Source organism: Apis laboriosa, unplaced genomic scaffold (genome assembly GCF_014066325.1).
Source record: "Apis laboriosa isolate Shangri-la unplaced genomic scaffold, ASM1406632v1 scaffold40_cov151, whole genome shotgun sequence".
NCBI classification, from domain to species: domain Eukaryota; kingdom Metazoa; phylum Arthropoda; class Insecta; order Hymenoptera; family Apidae; genus Apis; species Apis laboriosa.
In genome coordinates, this window is record NW_025223180.1 from 4,658,970 (window position 1) to 4,685,264 (window position 26,295).

At 40.0% G+C, this 26,295-nt stretch overlaps 1 protein-coding gene across 3 annotated transcripts in view; it reads left to right on the plus strand.

Annotated features, from left to right (window-relative positions):
• The window catches only part of LOC122715972 (lachesin-like), a 312,154-nt gene that overhangs the window by 38,228 nt on the left and 247,631 nt on the right, over positions 1 to 26,295 (plus strand). For all 3 annotated transcript variants that reach the window (XM_043938612.1, XM_043938611.1, XM_043938615.1), the window contains one exon: positions 19,136 to 19,248. In XM_043938612.1, the coding sequence (XP_043794547.1) occupies positions 19,176 to 19,248 (73 nt within the window). In that variant the 5' untranslated portion in view covers positions 19,136 to 19,175. The remainder of the gene's footprint in view (positions 1 to 19,135; positions 19,249 to 26,295) is intronic.

Below are 26,295 nucleotides of genomic sequence, written 5' to 3' on the forward strand. Positions count from 1 at the left end.
GTGCGCGTAGTCGAAACGGGCGAGAATTTTAAATTAACGCCGATTTGCGTATCCGAGATATTTGTGATTTCCCATTGAAATTTCCCCCACGAAATTGTTGCACCAGATTTCGAACAGTTCCATGTATAAATTAGATACCGTAGCCCCGTAAGAGAAAGAATGGAATATTCGTCTCGTCGAAACGAATTCGCTAGAAATTCGTTGGCCTAGCGAAGCCACGTAATAATTATGATCTCATTAAATCGTACTTGCGTAACTTGCTGTCTACCCTCGTTTCATATTAGAACACACGCATCGCAGAGCCTTTGAGAATTTCCAGACAGCCACTCGTGTTGGATAGGAACGTTAGATGGATCCAATAATTAGTTAGATACCTTCTTTAATAGTGATTGGATCAAGACTATGGTAAATTGCTTTCGGATAAGTCTTTCTCAAATCTTCCTCCTCTCCCTCCATCTCCCGTTTTTTAATCGATTTCAAAGATGGAATAAAAAAAAAAAAAGAAAAAAAGGGAATTCCTTGAAAAATTTCTTAAAAAATTCGAGATCCAAAGAGAAATCCATTCGAACATTGTAGATTCCTTCAATCTCTTTTATTCTCGCTTCTCTCGAATTAACGTTGATCACGTTACATCGACAATGGCACTCGGTTTCTCATCTAATTCATCCTTGAGCGCGGGATTCACTTTCGAGATTTAATTGCAGTTGGAGTATATGAAGCCGCGTTCATTACAAGCCTCATATATATATGTATATGTATGTATATATACATACACGTCCTCTGCTGGTTTTGAATTGAATGCAACGCGTGGTGCACGGCGGTGTACAGATACCGAGTCCGAGGCAACGTTGTCGAGACACGGCGGTAGACACGTACAAACGTCGGTCGCTTTTCCGTTTCCTCCGCGTGTCGCGTCGCGTGCTTACGCACAGGAGTGGGAGGGAAAAGGAGAGGGAGGGAGGGGGAGGGTGGAGGCAAGGATTACGTGTCACAAATTGGCATTACCCGCTGCGAACGTAGACACAGAGCCAGGTGTGCACGCGGTATTTCCAGAGAAGTGTCTCCAAGTGCTTCCAGCATACCTGATGCGATTGTGCGCGTTAAGGTTTGAACCAAGCGGTTCTGTGACAGGCAATTTGCTTCCGAAGGAAATAATTACGAGCGGTTTAGGGGCTTGTCGGCTCGAACTTTGGGTTTTACTACTTACCAAATACCGGAACACCGCGACTTTCCATCATTCGTCCCACGTTTCACTACTACGTTTTCACGTTTCATTTCAGGTATCACGAATTTGTCGACGATGGATTATTGTTCGTCGGTGTGATTTGCGAACATCGTGTGTCGAACATGTCGATTCTGTAATTTTTAACGTAGATGTACATTTATACAAATTAGTTTTCGAAAAACAGCATATCGTTAAAAATAATCGAATCAGCGAGATATTGACGCGTTATTGATAAAAAAATACGAACTTGTTAATAAATTTCGAGTTGTATTTCACAAATTAGGGGTAGATGTATGAAACTTGCGTGCCGAGCGTTAATCGAGATCTGTTTTTTCTTGTTTATTATTGTTAACGTGTAATTTAAAAAAAAAAAACATGATTCTACGGTAAATTGGTATTTGGATACAAACGTATTTGGATATTCAAATATTTTATTACGTATTAATTATGACGCGAAATAAAATATGAACATGTTAATATATTGAAAGGTACACGGGATATAATGCGAAAATGTATTATTTAATCATGTATTTTGGATACGCGTGAAACGGGAATCTCTAATCGAGAAACGCGGGAATGAATCTCTAAAACGGATCATCGTTAGCCGAACGATATTAATTTTGTAAGATGGGACTTATGCAAGGATGTATGACGTCAGGAAAGATCAATCATTTTGAAGGTTTCCCTCCGTAGTTAGCGCATTATTCCAGATGAATAGATAATGCTACTTTAAGTACTTGCAACGTCAGTTAAAACGGCGTATAATACATTTTCGCGCTAGCCGGAACAACTTGGATCCTCTTCTTCCAATTAAACTTGGCAATCCCCTTGAATTTCTTCTCGCAACTTTTCCCACCTCGCCCGCCCTTTGTACACCTTTGATTTTCTAAATCCTTCCTCCGCCAACCGTTTTCTATTTTTGTATATTTGGAGAAAGGCGCGTGCTCCACGAGGAGGCACGCGCCTTTCAACTGGAAACCCATTCTTTCCAACGTTTTCAAATAATTTCACGGTTCTTTACCTCGGAAACGTCGTTTATCGTTAAACATTGTTACCTCGATTTTGTGTAAACGTTTGGTTTTTCGAGAGCACGTTTTAATCAACATTCAATAAAGACGAATGTAAGGGATTACATAATGCATAATGGATCGAAATCCAGCTTTTCGAGTGGTCGAGAATTAAGTTTTCGAATATTTTTCTTTCATATAAAATGATTCTTCCAATGCTTTAAAATTCAGAATATTATTCATTTTAGATAATTCTTTGAAATTTTGAAATTTAAAACGAAACTATCTACTTTAAATACTCGATACATGAAACATCGAATAATTAATTTTAACGAGTGTTTTTCGATGTTTGTGGTGGCGATAAACAACTTCAATTTTGAGAAGGATTCATATAGAAATATGATTAAGAGCGGTGTGACTTTTTTCACATAGAAGCTTGAAAAAATTGTAAAAAAGAAGATTGCATTCTTGAGTGCATTTTTAAAAAAGTTTGAAACAGTCTATTTTCACACTGATAAAATATTTAAGGAAAAATATCCATGGTACTCATGCTCTCCCCTCTATTATACGTAAAATTTTAATACATGGAAAACAAATTCTAAAGCAATGTATTTTATCACCAACATATTTAGAAAAAGATGCAGAAGAAGAAATGCAAGAAAACAAGCACGATAAAATATTTATTTGCTAAATCAGAATCATCGATATAGTAGAATCAATTGATAATGAGGAAAATGTGGATAAATATATACATTGATTCAGAATATATATATATATATGAACGATTGAGAATTAAAATCAATACTAATTAAACTAAATATATAATATTTTACTACTACATTGATTATCGATCGTTTAATCATTTCGTTGAAAAATATCGGTACAAAAATATTTTTACAATTTTGCGCACGAAGAGCGGATCCTCAGTCCATTATGCAATGAATGCCAAGTATTATACGGTAGTAATACAATAATCACAAATATCATCATCAATGTATTTTATATCCACTTTTATAAAATCCAGTCCCCTCGCAAACGACAATCCTTCAATCTTAACGCATCGAACCCCTTAATAATAATAATAACAAGATTCACATTCAAGGTCTATCAATCGAGGATATTTAACTACCAAAACCACTCGTGTTTATTATACCCTATGGGACTGGGTTGTTGGGATGAAGAGGATTCGCGAATGAAACGAGGAAATTGAAAGGAAAGTAGCGCGTCTCGTCTCGCGCGGCTGGGAAACGTTATTATGCGAACGACATAAAGGATACGTATCCATGTTTATACACAGTTGTATCACCCGTTATTCGGGTTGAAGATCGGGACGGGGTGAATTTTCAACGGCGGATAAATGCGATATCGCGGCCGCCACGTTCTCCGCGAGGGGTGGAAGAGGGAAGAGGAGGAGGAGATATATTCCGCTCTTCTTCTCGCGTGAAGTTGCGTGAACAACGAGAACGGAGGAGAATTTCTGGGCAAATAGAAAGACCCGCACCCCCTCGGTATCTATCCCCTATCGAACTTGCAACTTTGGCGAGCGCGTTTTCGACGCGAGAATTTTCAAAGCTGGCGAAAGGCATCGATCACCGCGAAAGTTGGAGGGAAAATCCCGCGTCGTTCGTCCCGTATGAAACCACCCCCGTGGTGCGAAAATAAACACGAGAAGATTCACCGTCTCGAAGCAATATTTTTTTCTATCGGTACAGTTTCGCCGTCGAACAGCGAGAATAAATTGAAATAATATTTGTCGAGGATTATTTTCGTAAAGAGGAGTTGTATAAATGCGAAGGGAATTGAGTTTGGGTTGTTGAAAATTAACCCTTTCGTTATGTCACGGATGTTTGATAGATGCGCTCGTGGATAATAATGCGAGCTGGATATTGATAAATTTTCAAATTTAAATGATAATTAGTCGTTGAAATGGAAAATTTTTATTCAAACTTTTTATAGTAGAAGTAAATAAATTCATATTTTATCGATGTGTTCGATTTATTTAGGAATTTCAGATATTTTTTGTTTGGGGAAAAAATATAGAGGAGAGAGTGGATAAATACCTTCTAATTTAATTCCAGTTGCTAGCGGATTGAATTTACAGATTAAAAGATATAACTATATAATAAAATGGCTTTTGTTGTACACCCGTCACGTTGCGCGTAAAAGTGTTAATATTTAGCGAAAACTATATTATGGCCTCTCTTCTATGAAACATTTCGCGGAGAAAGAATCAAAAAGAATAATTATTATATTTTTACAAATTACTTCTTTTTACTTTCATTTTGTACAAAAATACGACATAACACATAATGAAACATTTTTCTTGTTTCCAAACTAAAATATCATCCTACAAAAAAGGCTGGCTCGACAAAACAGCGTGTGTATGTGTGTGCAATTTGCAAAAACGGACAACACGGGAACTAAATATTTTCCCGAAATATACGCATTAAATAAAAGATATGCCAAGTATCTCGCCCGTAGTATCGCATAACGAAAATTACAACGCGAGATATCTCGTCGATAGCATCCCATCTATTATTACCAAAGAATCGAGATATCTCTTTCATCGATCGTTCAATTAAACCTGGTCAAATTTGACGAGCTCGGGATGAAAATGCGGCAATTCGGAAGGCACGATCATCTCTGAATCGCGCGGATGCACGATCTCGCTGTTTCATTGCACGATGGTGCAGCGTTGCTTCGTGTTTATCGCGAAATATACGCGTCTGGAGGACGTCTCGGAATTTTGTTGGTTCGTGGAGGATTGCTGGCGAAGCATTTTCCTCGGTAGGTAGGTAGGTAGGTAGGTATCAAGGAATTTCTTACGAGTTGGGGTTACGCTCGATCGGCGCTGGGGAAGCGTATCGAAGATGCGGGTGCGCAAACCGGATGAGCGTGTGCTCGACATTGTTATGCCGCTATCATCGTGGATTACGAGTTGGAAGATGTTGCACTTTCCAGAACACGTTGGATCATCGAATATCTTTTCTGGTCATCGGTGAAATCGGTCTCGATATTTCCGTCGAAACTTTTGCCACGTTTGATTTTATTATCGATAGATAGATATTTCGAAGTTTGCTGGATCGAGTTTGGAATGTTCATCGAGGCAATCGTGGCAATCGTGGCCTCGCTATGAATAATTTATTCGATATAAATATTGATCGGTATAAACGAAACAAATGATCCATGGAAGAATCAATATTTATCAAAGTTTTTTTATTTATCGTTCGTTCGTCATACGCTGGCAAACATTGACAGCGATCAATAACGTTTGGCCAATCGAAATTTTAATCGGCGAGCGATGTAATGGTGACGATTTTTGAACGATGGCTGTGTCAACCTGACTAGGTAAACCTGGGGGTTAATCAAGGTGTGGGAATAATGAGGTGGAATACGTACTTTCGGAAAGGCATATATTATTCCAACTATAATAACACAAGTTTAATGAAACTTTTAACGTAATGTTTGCGAAGATCGAATTTGATCGAATCGGATGATGACGTGTTACACCACTTTCATATTTTTCCTTGTATCCTTTCATTTGGAACTGTTTAATTTTGCTTCCCTTGCAAAATGAAAATGAAATAGATTCTCGAGGCAAGGTTCACGATGGTGAACGATGAGTCCTGATCGTTGATCTAAGTAATAAGGTATATAAATATATTGACTAAATTTTAATATCGTTTCGTGTTCCATTACAAAGTTTGGAAACGATATTTTCATTCTTACAATTTCAATGTTTTAAGAAAAACATAGGTATGAAATCGAATCATTTTTCTCAAATATCGAAAATATTTTTAAAAATAGAGAGACACAATCGAATAGAAAAATGAATTCAAAAGACAGTTTCATAATTTTTTTCGTTAAATCGTTAAACCTTTAAATCGTTATCAGAAAATTTTTAAATTTACTTGATATATATATTTTATCTTAATATATTAAAATCAATATTAACAAATATATAAATTATTCCTCTTAACGTACATCGCGTAGCAATATTATTTAGATTCATATTTTGCTACGTCAAACAACTTTTAATTGGTGAAAAAAAAAATTGATCGAAATCTATCTTCCTAAACTAAATTTCAATAATCCCTTCGACAAAACTGTTCAGAAATGAATTTTATCACCGCGAAAACCTGACCAATCCTAGAATTGAATCCACACACACACACACACACACACACACACACATTCTGAAACGTGTATCGCCGAATGAATTCTAAGAAGGCGCGCGACACTAACGACGAATCCGTCCATCGTCGAAATTGGAGAAATCTGGCGGCGCGAGGGGAGAAAAGAATATTTTCGAAGGAGGCAGGCATCAAACAACCCCTACTGCCGGAATCGCGGGGTATTGCGCTCGCGCAAGGCCGGCGCGCGTGTCCATGTTCGCCGTGTAGTATATACGAGGCGGGTAGAGCAGTAGCACCGGCACCACCATCAGCACCAGCCAGCATTCAGCAGCAGTAGCCTCGTCGTGGCTAAAGGGGCTTCGGGATGTCGTACCGCGACGTGTCGTCGTCGTCGTCGTCGTCGTGTTAACCGTTTTCGTCGTCCACCTTCGTCACGACGAAGGGGGAAACGGTGGACGCGGTGCTGCCGGCCGGTTGCCTCTTTTCGCGCGAGTTGGTTCGCCTTTTTTTTTTTTTTTTTTTTCCTTCTCGAGTCGGAGTTTCGCACGAGTTGTTGCGGTTGTTGGCGCGATTCCGGCCCGACGGGGGATCCGTGCATCGGCCCCGTGCGTCCTCCTCGAGTGATCCATCCAGTGGCCAGAGACAAAGGAATTGTCTCGTCTGTTCAGTTCGATTGGAATCGGTGCGCGGCAACGATGTACGGCTCGACGTGTATGTAAGCCGACCACGCGAGGAGGAGAGATGTCACGCAGGACTTTCCTCGTTCGCACGTCGTTCGCACGCCTCTGATCGTGCGCCATACGATAGATACGTTGTTACGTTATTTTTACGCAGTTCATTTATTTAGGGAATTTGGGGATATCGTAACACAGTTTTTGGTGCTCGAGAAAAGAGAAGATATCGGTTGTAGTAGTTTTGTTTAAGACGCTAGCATTGGAGTTTGTTATCGAATATTATAATACTTTATTCGCGGATGAACTGAGGGGAGCGGGGAGTCATCATCGACGAGGGCCGAGCGGAGGACGTGCCGAAGTGGCGTTGTTGTAATTGGAACGGGAAAGTGGTTAGGTACGATGTAGTAGTAGACGATCATCTTCTCTCGGAGTGTAAACTATTGTTACGGGCGGAAATTTCGTTCCTTTCGGAAAAAATAAAGCATTCGCCTGGAGATAATGGATCCGCTCGAGAATCGATCGGGGATACAACCGTCTTATCAATCGCCAAATCGAGAATATTGTACCATCTTCTTTCTTATCGATTGAAATATCGAAAGTCGGTTCGCTGCGTCTGATCGTCATCGACGTGGCCGACGTACGAATATAAGCTCGAATAAATATCATCCTAGTCCTCCCCCGTTCTTCTTTTCTCCGTGGATTTATACGCGAAATCCGGTGGTCTGTAAATCGTTCTTGAGATTTATGAGGATCATCAACGATCGTTTGCTCACCGACCACCCGTAACGGAACTATAATATTTCCGGATCGATCGTGCACCGGTGATCAGAGGCTGGACGCCGTGCGAATGATCGCATTCCTCCTACTATCGCGGTGTTACGTGTACCACACGCATGATTTTACCAATAAATAACCAGCTACATTTATCGAAGTCCGTTGCACGCGGTTTACGCTGATCACTCGCCGTGCCGCAGGACCGTTATCGTTATCGATTAATCAAACATAGCCGGTACGCCAACGTATCAACGAAGAGGAGGTGAAGAGAGAGAGAGAGAGAGTGAAAGAAAGGGAGGTTGAAAGATAGAGAAAAAGAAAGAGAGAATAAGAAAGAAAGAAAGAAAAAAGACAACGGTAACATTATTAATTAAAAACGAAACACAGCGTGTGTGTAACAATTTTTCACATTGACGGTCCTCCTGCATCGGACAAAAATATCGCTAAGGGACGGAAGGCGGTGTGAAAGGTGTTGTTCGTCGATCAATTTCATCGAGGCGATATGAAATAACGTGTCCCGTTCGAGGCAACGAATCGAAATTGGAAAAATATAAGGAGAAGGGGAGAAAGAGAGAGAGAAATAGAGAAGACCATGTTCAACGGGATCAGTGCAACGATCGTGATCGATCCTTCGAGTAGGGCAGAAGGAAGTATCGGAAAGAAGTTTGGTGGCGAGCGTTAAATCCAAAGATAGATTTTTAAAACCTCGTCGTGTATCGATTCGATAACTGTTGGTGACTCTTGGTGATTCTCAGTGAATTTTCAACGATTTCTAACGCCGGTTTTAACCTCTTCTTCCGGCTGATTTACGAAGAAGAAGAGTTACGAGGAGCCCGATCACAGTGGTTGTGAGATAAACGTTTCATGGACAAAGGTCGCCGTGATACTACAGGCAATATCGAATCTCGCGAAGACTTACTCGTGGTGGAATCAAAGGTGGCTCGAGGATCCTCGACGATATGTCCCCGGAAATCCACGGAGTGCCGTGAAAAAGTACGTATTATCTCCCCGTTCGAAGCTACACACACCGGGTTATAACGTATCGGGGATTTTGGAGCTTTGTCGCGGCGGGGGAGGAGGAGGGAAAGAGTTATGGACGATTTGTAGGTGCGCTTTTTAAGAGACTTATTACAGGGGCTTTCTTGATAAGCGCTATAAATCAAAATTTCCAATTGGCCCTAGGTATTACATCGGGGGCCCCGCCTCTAAATTTCCCTTGATTTATGAAACCGTGTATTTACGTTGCGCGTTATCGTTCACGAACCGATCAAAGAGAAATGCACTTGGCTGTACACGTACACGTACGCGTATATATAACTCAAATCTTCTCTCCCCGCGATAACCCTTGCCTTTCGATGGATTAAGTTCAAAAGTTGACCTTAATGCCTCTTTTAAACGCGAAACCGTAGGATTTCCTTCATCTAAGATGTTTGAAAGAAAAGAAGAGATGACAGGTGGACGTGACGAAGTTATCGATGAAGTTGCTTTCGCGCAGCTCATTTAACGTTTGAAATTTGTATTTGCCAAATGATGTTGAAATTATTTGAATAGATGATAGTCGGGTAGAGAGAGAAAAAGAGAGAGTGATTCGTGAGAATATATTTCTCGAAAGAACGAATAAATCTTTTTCTGTTTTCTTTTTTTTTTTTTTTTTTTTGAAAAATATTCTTGAAACACGTTTCATATCGATAAGTTATCTTTTCTCTCTTCAAGTATATATTTATTTTTGTATATTAGTTGGTATTAGTGATTTGCATTAACACGATCCGATAACGAGAATTGGAAAGTCAAAAGTCTCCTCTCCTTCCATCACAACATATTTAAATCAAAATTATAAATGAAATAATATAAACACACCACTGAATTAATAAATTTTAGATTTGATACAATATGATATTTCATTATAAATACGAAAATCACGAGGATTCCACCGTATAATCTGCTTGTAAGCGATTACAAGTAGGAAAAAAGTAAGAGGAAGCGGTATCCGAATTCGTCGAGTTTTAATCGAGACGTTCTAATGGATTCGCGGCGTTTGTCCATGTTTCGTCTGATATTTTTCTCTCTCTCTCTCTTTTCTCCCCCTCTCTATTCCTCTCTTCTTACGGCAAGTGTTCTCTTTGAGTCCGTTCGACGCAAACATCAGCAACTCGTCTCGCTACATCTCCCCTCTATCCATCTTCCTCCTCTCTCTCTCTCTCTCTTTTCGATGACTTCAAACGGTTTCTCGAGTGTGCTCGAGCCGAAGTGCTCTTACAGTTACAAAGATATACGTTGCCGATCGGAAAAATGTAGCCGCTGCTATTCCCCTCGTTGCGACACCGTGCAAGCTTAAACCGTTAAAGAACGGTGGAGAGGCTCGGCCGATGCACATTTTTACGTTACAAAGAATGATTATATTTCCCAACGGGGGGGATATAACCCCCTCCTCGTGACGCGAACGAGATAGCGTCGTGGTGCAATCATCGGGAAAACGTTTCACGCCTACCGGGGAAATAAAGAGATTTCGGTCGAATTCTTATGCGAATCCAAGATAAAGGAGGGATCGATAGACGAGGGAATAGGCGATGGGGGAACCAGTGAAAACTCCGCGTAGATATCTCTCCTTTTCCTCTTTTTTTCTCTTTCTCTCTCTTTATTCGGCGATTCAGCGCGACAGAGAGAGAGAGAGAGTTAGGGACGAACGAACGTATTTTGATTTAAAAAAAAAAAGAAGGGACATATCTTTGATTTTATGGATGCGAATAAGCAATGAAAACTCCTTGTTGATATTTTTCTCGTTTTCTTCTCGTTTCAGGGCTCGATTCGAGATGATAAAGACAGAGTTAGACACGAATGAATGTTATTTTGATTTAAGAAAAAAAAAAAAAAAATTGAGAAAGAATGAAAGGACATCTCTTTGGTTTGGTGGGTGCAGGCAATGAAAATAATCCGTAGATGTCTTTCCTTTTCTTCTCGTTTATTCGCGATTCAGGGTAACGAAGACAGAAGTCACGAATATTTTGATTTAAAAATAGGAATAGGAAAAAAAAAAAAAAATTGAGAAAGCGAGGGAGACATTTCTTTGATTTCATCCATCAGATTTTTTTTTAAGAATACACGAAGCTGCCATGCCGGTAAGCAACTTTCCTCGTTAAGAAACGTTGATGTGAATAAGCCCATTCTTCGACTCGCCGAATTCCAAAGAAAGTGCTCGGCAGAGAAGAGTCTCTCATCATCTCTCCTCCTTTTTCTCCCTCTTCTCCTTTTCTTATCCTCCCTCCTCGCTTTTTCTCCTCCATTTTCCTCAACACCGCTCGTCACTTCCCCCGTTTTTGTTGCTTCGATATCGGTAGTTAAGAACTTTTGATATTAAATAAATATACTGTTTCTCGATTATTTCTATTGTTATCAAAGTTGTTGGATAATGCTTGCTTATAGCCGTCATATAAATCCCATTATCATTTTAACGATAATTTTAAATCTGTTTTAATTTTAAATAGGGGAAAATTAGATAAAACGTATCGTTATTGTTTTAATAATAAATTTATAAATTAAATAATCAGGATCATATCGCCTTATTTATTTTCATGACGTACTTATTTCCTTTATCTACAATCAAAAAGATCAAGAGAGAAACTATTAACGCGATAATTTTATTAGACATTATTTTACTTTTGTTTGCGATTCTGTTATCTTTTTAATTTTATTTAAAATTTCATACCGCTTTATTCAAATGTCAAGTAGCGAATTAATTATGCAGGGGCATTTTACTCGAGTATCGTGACACAATACCGCTCACTTTGACGTTAAAAAAATTATTGTTTTCTGTTATTTTACATTTCATTCTTTTTCACCTTTTTTTATAAACAAAGAGAAACAAAGAATATCCCGATACAATTTCTCAAAAGGGGAATAAAAAAAATTCCAGAAAAATATTCATCTTATTGAATATTCATCTCTTTCTTTCTTAAAAAAAAAAAAAAAAAAAAAAAAAATATTCATTTTTTATTACTCAGTTTCCAACTATTCCTACCCCAAGCAAAAAAGTTAGAAATATCTATTTCGAATTCAGTCTCCTCCTTCCTTGCCCTCCCTCTTTTCTCCCGCTCCGATTTATCGGAGAGAGGAAAGGAGGGGGAGGGAGGAGGAACTTGTTAATTCGAAACGGGCATGTTTCGCCCGGGGAACGAGGTCTAATGGCGATTTTATTTTTACGGGAATGCACGGCAGAATGTCGCGCACGCACGTGAAACAGGCGCATTAAGCAGGTGCGGACTACGATGTTCCGTATTCGGCCGACTGGTATATACGCGGCAGGATCGCGTGTCGGCAATTATCCAAGACACAAAACGATACCGTGAAACGCACGCCACGCCGCTTTTCGACCTGCTCACTTCCGCTACGTAATTACGAGCATTTTGTCGCAATCGCGCCACCGCCGTGTTTGCCCCGCGATTTGACGCCGAGTTTTGCGGCAAATTCACGGCCCGTTGTTGCATTTCCCCGACCATTTGCGAATGCGGCTATCGCCGATTAATTATGCGCCCTTTCCTCGTAACCAGAAATTTATTATCGCTACCTATATATTCGGTTGCTTTGCGATCGTCTAACATCCAGGAACTGTTCAACTTTAGAGAGCATAAGATTTTTACCGAGGTTCGAGATCGACTCGAAGAAAGATTATTTCATAGCAGTGGCTATTCACTGGAGGAAGGTGTTTTAGAAATTTTATTTTTTTTCACGGTCAAAGTGCAAATACTTCGCGTAGTCATTTCGTTGTACGTTTAATATCGGAAAACGAAGACTTTTGTTTCATAGTTTTTATTTATACATATGTAGAATAATTTTTATTGATAATCGAAATTTTCGAACTTGATTTATTTAAAAACGAAATTTTATATTTGGATTCTGACACGTTCTGTATCGTCGAACGTACACGTTTCCTTTGATTTTTGAAATTCCACTTTTCTCATTTATCGTACGAGATTAAAATAGAACAAAGAAGGCGGAAAGAGAATGAGAAATGAGGGGGAAAAAAAATCTTGTAGATTCGAAACTCTGTCGTTAGAAGAGGTTTTCGTGCGAATTAACGAGACTAATACGTTTAACGTGGAAATCGTTAGGGAACTCGAATTTCGTCCGCGGATTTATTTCTCTTCTCCTCTCCTCTCATTCCTTGCTCCATTCCCGTGTTTCGACCAATCTCTGACCGACGTAGATTCAAAAGAAAGCGCACAGACTTTTTCTCGCGTTTCGTACTTCCAATTCACTCGATATCGTCCTTTGCTCTCCGCTCTGTCGTTGACGATCGTAGCGGAATAGCGGGGAGAAGATACGGAAGAGAGTAGAGTCACGGGCCGTGTCATCTTGCCTGACCCAAATAGGAAAATTGGTGGACAGAGGAGCACAAAGTTGGCCGACGAAATGTCAGGCGATTCGAATAATCGCCATTTCTATTTCCTCTTCTCCCTCTAGTTTTCCATTTTTCTCCACTTTTTACTCTGCTCCACGATCGCGACAATATAACAAGAAAAAAAGAGGATGTTCTCGTTTCGATAGTCGATTCATCGACGAAATTGAGGACATGATTCGGTATAAAGTATTCGTAGGTAATATTTTTTAATCAAGATCGTTTTACGGTATAACCTTCCTTATATTTCACGGTATATCTAATGCAAAATTTTATATCATACGATTTATATCTTTTTTAGTAATTCTTCGATAATACAGAGAACAATTAATTAATTAACTTAACATATCAATGAGATTTTATCGATATTTGAGAATGAAAAAGTTTCGGATTTTCGCGAAATGGTGAATTGGAATATGACGTTTGCATAGATATGTTAAATTAGATCTAGGAGATAAATAGATAAAAAAAACTACATCGTATAATTTTCCTCTGTAAAATCCAATTTGACTTATCGTATGATATTTTTGTCGAAATATGTAATTTTAAAAATTTTATTCCAGAAACCGAGTAATCTAAGTAATTATTAAAAATCATAACGTATGTTATCGTTTTGTCGAAATATGTAAATATGTAAATCTGTTGGGAGATATAATATAATCGAATTCGTGTATGATATAAAGTTTAATTTCTTCTCAATTCTTCCTAACTATGATTTTTCGTTCGGTTAATTGAAGTTTGTATGAATATTTTACGAAAATTTTGCATATTTGTTGTAAAATGCATAATAAAATAACATTAATCCTTTTTCCATTTATTTTTCGTGAAAAACACAGTTCAATTGGCGATAATTCGAATAATAGAAACTCATCCACAGTTTAAACGATCGGAATCGGAGAAAATTATTTAATAGAGAAATGGGGAAGAATTGATTAGAAACGAATCTTTATAATTTCGTTTCCATGTTATGTTTCCTGTCGTTAATAATTCATATCGGCTTTATTTTTTACCATAGCGTTCCAATTCGAAAGATCGTTTGTTTTCGTTCGTTTCGCGATTCTATTTCAATTTCATTTCATAAATCAATTTTTAACCGAATCTACTTTCTTTCTCCATAAATAAAAATCGACGATTTTAACCAAATTTCACAGAATGATAAAAGGAAAGAGAGAGAGAGAGAGAGAGAGAGAGAGGAAAAAAACGAATAAACAAACGAAACTCATTCAATAATGCCATTTATTCTTCGCATTATACGCGATAACGGATCAGAAGAGCGAAGCTTTTCTCCTCCGTGTATCTCGCATGACGATAAAAATAATATCGCTGATAAAAGAGAAAGAAAGAAAGAAAGAAAGAAAGAAAGAAAGAAAGAAAAAGAAAAAAGCGATCGACAATCGACGTGATTTCCACGGTATGATCGCAATTGCGATGGATATTTTTTTCATTGGCTTCGTTCACCGCAACACGAGCCTTTCGTTATTTATAATAAATTCCGCGTTCCTTCCTTCGCGATCCATTGATATTCCATTCCATACCTGTACACCGCACCCCACTTTCCACTAAATTAACCCCCCCTCTCTCCCCCCATCATCAATCTCCGCGCTAATCCCATAAGCATCGGCGGCGGACCTCCCTCCGACTCGATCGATCTCGAATCATTTCTACTGGAACCGCGAGATTTGCCAAATCTGTTTCATCCACCCACCAACGGGGGGTTAATTCAAATTCATACGCAACGGGGTGAGGAGGAGGGGGACGCAATCTCTTTAATGAACTAACGCCCGCAAAAAATAGAGCGAACCGATTCTGTCGGGGCTGTGAACCGGGGATTCGTCGCTGCCTCGCAGATTAAACGATTATTTTCGACGACGCCCTCGCGTCGAGCGCGAAAAAAAAAACAAAAAACGGGGCCAAAACCTGGAGGGAGAAAATGGTTTACGACTTTTGGCGGGGGACGAGCGCGTGGCGAACATAGGCGGCGGCAGCGGCGGGCCGAAGAGAAAGAGGAAGGAGAGGAGGAGGGAGGTGGTGGTGGAGGCGCAGAGTGGACAGGAGAGGAGGCGGTGGCCGAGTTGCGACGACCGATTTCCGGGATTTGGCTGACGTTTAATGAACGCTGGCAGACGTTTTGATTTACAGGACGGTTTGATTTCCGCGCGGGGCACAATAACCGCCAATTTGTAAATCGGCTCGTAAATCTGGACGAGGAACGGGCAGCCAAAGCATTGCGCCGCCGGTATCGTTGGAGACCGATGCGAGCCGGCGTCCTATCGCCTAACGCCCATTTGTCCCAATTGGATTAAACAATCGGCGCCGTTAAAAGGTATCGTTGTTTCGCGTATTACCGGTAAACACATCCGTAAAAAAAAAAAAAAAAAAAAAAAAAGGAAAAAAACGGGTATGACGGTATGTATAGACTGTTGGAAAAAATAGAATCGCGCACACATCGTCGTCGCGTACGTGTTTTCTTTTCGTTCGCGTTTTGAATATATATTGATTTTCTTCCCGTACTCTTTGCTACTCATTGTATATAGGGGGATTGAATGTTCGCGAAAGATTTTCAAGTATAAATTTGATGAAATTGATGGATGGAATTTTAAAATTAAAAATTTTGAATCGGGAAAGGTATTTCGTTTGTTATGAAAAAGTATGGGATAAAATAAAGAAATATTTATTCAAATAAATGTAATGCAATGGTGTTCTGTAGTCGGCTACGAAGGATTGCGTCGAGACTTTGTCTCGAGAAAATTAGAATTTTGTATTTCTTTGTATTCCTTCCAATTTCATTAAATTCACGAAAATAATTCACGAAAAACATTGGCATAAGATATATCGACGAGATTTTCTTTCGATATATCGTTTTGGTTACGTCAATAGGGAAGAAAAATGTTTAAACGAAGATGGATGAATAAAACATACATTAAAATTAAATTTGTTTTTTTAAATTAACTCGTATATTTTTTAATGCATTAGTAAATGTCGATACCTGTTCGACGTTTCTCCCGAAGAGGTATTAACCCATTTATGTCAAAAAGTTATTAGGAAATATTTTAGTTGGAATTTCGTAAAAATTCATCGTATAAAAGGCAAAAGAGAAACACGAGAACAGAAGAACAAATTTACAAATTTAAAGTTAAAATATTCGCTAAGCTAATAACACTTTTTGCGATAAATTCCTTAGTTATTCTTTATATTATTATATTACAGGGAACGACGTTCGTACATAATTCGTATATTGAAAAATATAATACGATTCCACGTAGAAAACAACAGTCGGGTCGGATCGACATCCATCCCTCTCTTCGAATCGTTCAGTTTTTATTTCAATTCGTTCTAAATACAGGATCGAGAGGAAATTATAAAGGGACGTGAAGAAAATTATACGATATTTTAAGCGAAGCAAATATAATTATCTTTAACGGGTATCTTTAAAGATTTGTTTTGCACACTTTTCTCTCCTCTCTTTTCGATTTTACGATGGATCGATTTTACGAGAGTCGAGGGCCGATCGGTGGAGAGATCGCGCGCCCCCTATTTCCAGAAGTTTGTTTAAACTCGTTATGCCGCGCGACAACAGGAAAGTTTCGCGAGGCGGCGATCTGTGACGGAACGAAAGGTTAAGGGATAACGCCGAAGGCCACGTGTAACTCGCCGTTTCACACTTAGCCGAGCCTCTGTCACCATGTGGAAAGGAAACAAGGGGAAGGGGAGGGGGAAAGGAAGGAAAAATGCAACGGGCCACGATAGCGTGAGTGAACGGGCGTCATGTCGTTAACCGAGTTTACTAATTATGGGTCGAGCGCGATAGCTCGGAGTTAACCCGGTAATTTCAACGCCGTGGATGTGTAAAAGCGTGATGTAATAACAAGAGAGCCGCTTTGCCGAAGTGGCCGTGTGATATTGCTCTAAAAATCTCCGTTAATTAACTCGTAAAACTTGTAATAACGCCAACGAATCAAGTTACACGATTACGGCCCTTAACGTTCGAGTGGCCAGTCGGCGGCCCCCTCCCGGCCCGGCTTTCAACCGGCTAGAAAAAAATCACGGTGACAATGTTAACCCGTGGTGGTGGGACGTGAAATTTTTTTCTTTTTTATAATCCACTTTATACTCTCCATCCGGATATACCGCGAAACTTCTCGAAAATGTTACACCGATTGAAATTATTCGAGACCATTTCGTGATCTCGTTTCGTTTAAAGTAGAACGTGTTATTACGTTAACGTGTTATTATTATGTACGTTGAATGTTGTATATCGTGAGAAAAGAAACGAGACAAAAAGGGAGGGGAGGGGAAAGAAAGAAGAAAAAAGGGAAAGAAAAAAAGGGAGAATGGAGATAGAGTTCCTTTATTATAGAGATATGCTTTTCGGTAATATATTTTACACGAGACACCGTGAATCGATTTCACGCCTACAGATTACCGATGAGTAAAACGTTTTTACCAGCCAGTACAGCTGAAGCTGCACTTTTCCAACTTTCCCTGGAGCTCGATTAAAGCCGCCTGTTCTCTGCTAGAGAAATCGCAAGAATCTTAAACGGAATACGTGTTATTTCTCTATAATTTTATTTCTCTCCCCTTTTTACCCTCCCTTATTCTTCGTCTTTCTCCACGCTCTTCCTTTCCCTACTCTTTCCCTTTCCCTCGTTCGCGATGAGAAATCGCGTATAATAAGTAATTAGCGAGATACGCGAGATCTCAGAGCGAACGATAAAATAAATTCAGCCGACGTTCGTGTTACTTTAATCATTAGCTCGAAATATCGGTCTCTCGGGCCATGAGAGAGAACGTTTCGCATCAGCGCAAGTCGTGTGTTCGCATCAGCAAAAAACTGCACCGTGGGATTTAATTTGGTGGGAGCTTTATATATGATATTTTTGTATATTTAATCGAATTTAAATTTAAATTTATTTTCAGATTACCCGCGAACACTATGCGTATCTATTTAATATCAACCCACTTTATTTCCTCGCGATATCAACGTTCTCGCTCCGTGACTCGCGAATTAAATAAAGCGATAAAAGAAAAAAAGAAAAGAAAAAAAAAAAACCTCCGACTCTCGATACACTTTTGCCAATTCATAATAGAGGAGAAGAGGGGAAGGGGATAGACCAACCTCCTCCTATTTCATCAATCTCGATATTCTTTCTTTCTCCGGATGCTACAGGTCGAATCACACTTCGAACCGCGTTCCTTTCAATTCTCTTTTCCTCCTCCCCCCTCCTTCTTTCCACCACCCGACGGAAAAATGTTGGGATCTTTCCTCTATATTTTCTCTCCCTCCTCCCTTTCTTTCTTTTCATTTCTTTTCATCTTGTTCATCGAGCCATCTCAGAGATTGATTTCTCGTATCCCGTAGACGTAGGCTGCTGCACGTAGGCAGAAATATAGTCTCTATCTTCTCGAGTGGTTGTACATATATTACAGCCCAATAAACCTGATTAACATTGGGTGTTCGTTAATTACAAGCATCCCTCTATTAGACCGACTTAGCCATGCGTTAATGATTTCACGGCCTCGTGGATTTCCGACGTATCGACGAATCAACGATACGGCGCATCGCAATATGCATTTGGATGTGCATCCTAGACTAGATGGATGCGTATTTACATATCCCTGTCGTGCTCGCTGCGTACCCTGGATATCGAGTCTTTAATGATAGACCCTGGCTTATTTATTAATTACCGCCGATCCTTTTCATCATCGATCTATCGATCGATCGAAGGTCGATGTCCGTCCGACTTTTCCGTCACCTCTCCTCCGTGAGTTTAGAATTCATATAGAATAAAAAATGTTAAGAGTACCTCTCTCTCTCTCTCTCTCTCTCTCTCTCTCTCTCTCTCTCTCTCTCTATTTATCTTTATCTCTATCTCTCTGTGATTTATCGCGATGTTTTTTTTAACATTTTTACTCGTTTGTGTTCGCAGATAAGTGAGTTCGAGGTGCAAGTCGTGGAACGGAGGTAAAATGGCGGACAATCAGAGAAGAAGACGATATCTGACCATCAGTATACTCCACATCATTACCATCATGTGCCAAGGTAATCTCACTTTTTTTTTTATCATCGTTTCAACTCTTCTTCTCGTTCCTTTCTCGTAAAAGGGTACAATCTCGACAAACCGTAATTTACCGTTTTACAATGAAGGCATTCGAAATCGCGTTTAGAAATCTATTCTAATTTTTGTGAAAGTGCGAAGAAAAGTGATTGCAACGATCCGCGGTCTCTGGATCTATAACAGGTCGACGACGCTAATGGAACTCGGGTAATTATAAAGGCAACAGAACGCTTACGGAATGCTCCGTTCTCTAAATAAATTACACGCGGTGAAATAACGTTGGTTTATATCGGGTAAATTAGTATTATATCTCGATTAGATTCATACCTAAAATTTAGACTTGCACGAAGCTCTGGGTGCCATACATTTTACACGTGTATATTCTTGGAAAAAAAAAATTCACTAAGAAAAACATTGGTAATTTGATTCCATTAAGTGGACGATAATTCGAACGAATAAAATTCGCAAAAGTTATTTCTAAATTCTCGTGGTTTGCTCGATAACGATAGCGGTTACATAGGGAAATATATATAATTTTTGGCTCTTGGATGCCGTTTCTGTTATACATACCGCGTTATATCGTATCATATGGGTAGGGTATACATAAGTACGTAAGTACCTACTAACGCGTTGCTACTAATTGCTGCACGCAGACTTGGCGCTTCACTCTGAATATACCGATAATTGTCCCGCTTCTACATATTATCTGCAGACGATGGAACGAATTCGTCTTATCGTTCGCCTCAGTTTAACTATTCAGCCGGTCGGTCGTTAAATGTTAAAGCATAATTTATATTTACCCTTTGAAAAACGAGACATTCATTGCGACCTGCATCTACACGCGAAATTTCGTCGATCATAAATTGAGTTCTACGATGATTACACGTATAAATAGAGACGATCGATAGCAAGCAAAAAATAGATATATAATTCTTCGAGCGAGAAAAAATATATTTTATCATAAATATTTTTGGAAAATCTTTGGATATTCAGGAGATCAAGATAAATAGAAATATTGGTAAAAATTATCGATCAAGCTATGTAACACCGGGTTTAAGTTCGCGTTAAATGAAGCGAGGTTCTTCTCCTTTAAATAAATAATCAACATTATTATATATTATATAACAATTTTTATCTTCGTTTCATCTTTCTCTAGAATCGATTTTTAAAAATATATTATTATTGAATATTATTATAACATCCCATATGATCAAACTATGATTTCGCCCTTAATCTCATCCCTTTAATTCTTCCCATATAAAATTGTTAGAGCGGATTATCAGATTCGTTTCGAAAAGAAGATCGCTCGAACGATCGCGTTCAAAGTTTGGACAGTTTCGTGGGCACTCGACGAGCAGGAAATCGATGCTCTTTGTGAATGATTCAGTTGCTCTAGTTGAGGAAGCTTTCGTCGACTGGGTGGATCGCGTTCAATAATACGTAAGAACGGCATAAATTTCAGTTGAAGCGAGGGAGAACCGAGCGGAAGATTGCCGCGCAAGTATATAACTCGACGAATAAGTATAAGTTATCGGTAAACGCTGATAAAACATATTACGCGTTAGTGTGGGTGACGTTAATCAATTTTCCATTGAACGTGCAATCTCCCCGTGCTATCGGGGCTCTTTCAATAGGGCCGAAAGCCGATGCAAAGAGGTCTTAAGATCACGAAGACGGCCAACCAAGGGTTGGGTACTACTCGTAATTATTGCTAAATAAGAAGGTGGTTCACTTCCCTTCGCCACCACCCCGTTCAACAAGATATATTAAGGCGTCGTGAGATAAATTCCGGCTTCGCTTCGCTCGTTATTTTCCAAGTTTTAATAAACGATTTAGTGCAGTGGCCACGAACGATCACCATTCTTCGCCCCTTTATTCGCCCCTGAAAACTGTTAATAGATATTCTCAGAGTTAAGCAATTTTAAACTCGATCTTCGCTATTGTTTTCTCTCCACCACCGACCGATTTATATTTTCGAATATTTTTCCAGTATGTTTATAGGAAAAGTTTCAGACTTTGGACTTTGGTCTCCGAACGGAATCCCTTAAAATTACATACGGCACCATTTTCTCATCGATTCACTCGGGTGTTTTTTAATTTTTTATAACTACTGGTTTGCCATTCGGCTAAGAGAAAAAGGTTAAAAAAAAAAAAGAAAATAGAAATGCTATTTTTCAATCGAATCGAAACGGCGCTTTGTTGTATACCGACCAATTTATCCAGAAGCTCGAGTTTGCTTTGGATAACATGGAAAACATTCGAAGTTTGTCTGATCCTTTCGATGTTAAACGTTTTTCACGCCTATTTTCACCAATTTTACACGGGGGAAAAAAACATAACATTTTCCAACAAAATTTCTCGAATACAAGAGAATAAAATACCCGATACGAAATCGCAAATCGAATCGTTTTGATTCGTGATATTTCTAATTTATCTCCCCCAAAAGGAAAAAGTGGCAGTGATAGAGTAGCACTCTCGAAACACGTCGTCGATTGTCGTCGAATCCATTCGAGATCCATCTCCAACGCCGAATTAGTTATTTTAGTAATTACTCGGCGAGACTAACTACTTCCTTTGCAAGGAGACGCATCGATGCAGAAAATGCCTCGTAGACGGTGCTTCGAAGAAGAGGCGTTTGAATCGATAGCTACCCGCGTGGCACAGTAATTTCGGATCGCTTTGAGGCACTAATTTAAATACATATTAATACAACGCGTATGCAACATCCGTCGGCAAGGCGGAGCGCACGACCAGCGCCTCGTCGTAACCAAGCAATCGGTGCAGCTACATGCATCGCGTTCCCGGACTTTGTCGGCGGGTGTGCACCGACTACTCGGCGTGCTTGCCAACCAATCAACGTAGCCGGCTATGCATACGAACGAACTCGTCCACGAGAAGGGAAACCTAAACCTGGACAAATTCGAGTGAATCGTGGTCGGTTCGTTGGCCGCCGCCAAACGGATCTCTCAGTGGTTATTGTCGCTTTTGTCCACCGATTCTCTCCCGCAGCATCTGGCAAAGATACGTCCCCCTTAGACGCAGTAGCGAAAATAGCGTGAAAGAGCGTCGAATTCCGTAGATGCGATGACAAAGTTTCGGGATCGAAACGACAACCGTTTCTGGATGATTGGTCACGGTTTCGAGTCCTCCTAATCAAATTTCGTCGATGTTTTTCCCGGGGTTAAAGTTTTTCGAGACCAATTTATTTCGTGTCGTGTTCGATGGGATACGTAGCTGCGCCGCAACTTATTTCACCGAATCACCAGTTCAAACAGAAAATCTCGCAGGGTGATGAGCAGGTTTGAACCGCAGAGGTGAATATATATATATATATATATATATATAAAAAACTATAGGTGAAGGTTGAATAGAGAACGAAAATGCATTCTGAAATTCGAGAATGTTTGCCTTTCCAATGCACCTGAGAAATACCGCGTAGAATCATTATCGCAATATGGCGGTTCATTTGATTCGAAGGGATCGTCAAAGTGAGGGAAAATTGAAAATTTTTGATCGATTTAGAAATAGATGGATAGCTTATCTTTTTTTAGGTATCGTCTCGAGATAAAAGAAGGAGGGGAAAAAGAGGAAGGGGAATTTCGTGTACGAAATAAGGCTGTGCTTTACCGGTGCTTTTCCTCTGTCGTTCCGGCGAATGGAAAAACTTCTGGTATTCCCCTGGTCGACGGCAACATCGTAGATTCTTGATGTAACCTTTGTACCAAAGAATAGCGACGAGCGGAGGAAAGGAGGAAAAGGTGGAAATCCTTTGGAAAAAGTACCTTACCTGGCTCGGTTCCTCGAACCACCGCGCCATTCCGTTGGCGCGTTGAAAAACTTTCTTTTCTCGGGGTCCGCCATGGCTGGCCATGGTTTTTTTTCCCCCCTCGCGCGCTGGGGGTTGAGGGGAGTGTGGTGGCCCTGCACCGCCGCGTAAATGCAAAGATATATTTAAGATGTTATCTCTTAGGCGGAGAGAGCACAGGGGGTTCATATTCAAAGTTGAGACATTAAATGTACATTAGCGGCGTTAGACTGGCGTACCCGCTACTTAACTCAAACACGTGCACGCGTTTCTTTCGTATCAAATTGAGCTGTTCCTTTCCCTCTCGTCCAATCTCTTCTTTTAACTTAGTTGGCTCTAGTGCTTTTTGTATACGTAAGAACGACGTTGTTACGATTCCATCGAGTTCCAACGCGATTCGATCGAATTTCGTGTAAATCTGGCGAGTCATAATACGTCATTGCAACGAGAACATTAATTTAACTAGCGATGAGTAGAAAAAAGGGATTTGAATCTACTATTAATTATTAAACTTGGGTTTTTTTTTTAAATATATACACGTAACTGTTTCTAAATCAAATTATAACAGTTCGCTTTTTTTTTTTTTTTTTTTTTGAAAATTAATAATTCTTCATAGAAGCTAGAGTATACTTATCGCACACAATTACAAAATAATTGGGATCGTACGAGTCATTCGATATTCTAAAATTAGACGCAAGCTGATTTATTCTCGCGTATTTACTACCACGATCGAAATGGGTGAGACTCGATGCGACAATAGGAAAAATATCATAATAGTAGTGGTCGTCGAAGCGCGAAGTAGTCGGCGAAAGTTTGCAAATGTATAAAAAGCGGGCTCGATCTACGGAGGCTGTTTTTACGACGACGCCGCTTCAATAAACCCTGGACTGAATTCGATACACTTGGCGTGGAACGTGCATTATCCCGCGTGGAGAGAAGCGTAGTCCACCGATGCGGAAAATATAAAGTGATTTCTACCGAGAGTTTGACGGGGGGAGTATAAATGGCGATGCAAAAAAAAAAAAAAAAAAAAAAAAAATCGCTTTGAAATCCATGAGCGCGAATGAACGCCATTGACTGTTGAGCACACTCGGGTGAAAGAAGCCACTCGTTAGAATAGCCGCTTTACGTGTCCGTTTATCGTGCACGACACGTGATCGTGCTTGATTTACAATGCACGCGTCTCCCCTGTCGCAATTTTGTTTACTCTCGATTAATCTTCTTTTCCTTTCTTTCTTTCCTTCTTCCTTGTTTATTATGCGATCCTGATTCTCTAAATCAAATATTATTGGGACTCTCGTTCCTCAAATTATCACGATACAACGAACAAGACGGATATTTCGACGTGTTTCGTGAATTTTGGAAATATTTTACGAAAAAAAGCGACAAAATACGAAGCGAGATCGTTGTTTCTCTACGATCCACGAAATTTTCGACGATTATTCGACGATAATACGTATACACGCGTAATTGGAGCATCTGGCATATCGTGACAATACGCGTTGTTCGTTTCCATTACCGCGCGGAAACGAAGCCGTACAAAAGACGAAAGCAGACAGTTGCAGGGGTTGAAACAAGAAGGGCCAGCTACAGTTTCTTTACGACGACTGTTCTTTCCACGACTGCACATGCCGCCCCGCGTTAACGAACGAATATCTTTTTAGCGCGAGTCAGGCAACTGGGATACACACATACATACACACATCGCGAGCGAACAAAAAGAAAAAAAAGATACAAATCCCCTTCGAATTTTTCGGTAAAGCTTGATAACCGAGCACACAACATTGATTGAAAAGAAATGATAATGTTTTCCCCTGGACAAAGTTAAATAGCACTTTGGCAAGCTTTCGATAAAGCTTTCAACAGTCCCGAGTCTCTTTAAGATGCTCGTTTTCTCCATTGATTTCCCCGGACAGATGGAATTACGAAGACGTATAGCTGGTGGAGCGAAGATCGGGACGACAAAATAATTCCCTTTCTCTCCTTTCGGTCCTCGTGGAAATAGTGACTCTCTCCTCCACACTATTCCTCCGTCCGGGAAAGTTAATTCTTCTCGGGGAAAAGTTAGCCAGGGAGAAGGGGCGGGGGGGGGGGGGGGAGAGCGTTCGAAACTGGGTTAAAACCATTAGCCAACGGCTATGAGATCAAAATACATTTAACGGTTTACTAGAAGTCGTAGACGATAATTGCTTTCCCGGAGCGATAGCCACGCGCGACGCGGAATTCGCCCTTTCGAGCTTGACGATAAGAGGCCGGAACTTTTATCTTTTCGCGAAACGATCGATTAATCGGCGCGATATCGTGAGCGTTTGCAGTTTAGGGAAAGCGAGGGCTTACCTGGACTGGTGGTTGTTGCACACACACACACACACACACACACGCTCGCTCTGGGAAATGAGATCTGCGACAGCTATATGACACGCGAAACCGAGCAAACACTGTATGTGTATATATATATATATAGTTACTTAAATAAGTAAAGTCGTAAATAATCGTCACTCGAGCGCATACCGCAGTCTCGATATCCCGTTGAGAATTTAGGACAATAATAATTTTTTATATTTTTTCGAGGAACGCAACATGTTTATTATATTCGTCGAACGAAAATGGACGTACAAATTCATCGGAATCCCGAGAATAATTCAAGCTATTCAAAGTAAAATAAGGTATCGAGAGTTTATTCGATGCGTTCAACCTAGATATTGAAAATAGCGAGGATGTGATATATTGAAATGTGAAGTTACTTGGAAACTCTCTACTATTTTTGCTATACGAAACCGTTTGAATAATTTATTATACGTGACGAAACACGTAAATTCCTCGTCGAAGTCGATCAAAGCGACGCTTTTCGCGCAAATTTCCCACTTCCACGTCGAATTTGTCCCATAGTCGCATCGCTGCCGCCAGGGATATTACCTCATCCCGCTACAGGGATATTTATAGAAACGACTGGATTCTCGATCGAGTTTCAACCGTTCTTCGAGTCTAGTTTCGGAAAGAAAAACACCCCTTCGAGAATGTAGCCCTTTTCCACCTATCTCTTGCCCCCCAAAGATTTCGCGCCCACTCGCACATCGGTTCTGATCCGTCAATATTTTATTATCTTCTAGCTACACGCGGTTATTTCCAACGTTTTCCAACGCAGCTCAGGCATTCGATGTTTTTGCGACGGCAGTTCGTTTTGGAACGCAGTCTCGCCAGTCCAAATATATTTTTAGGTAGCGTT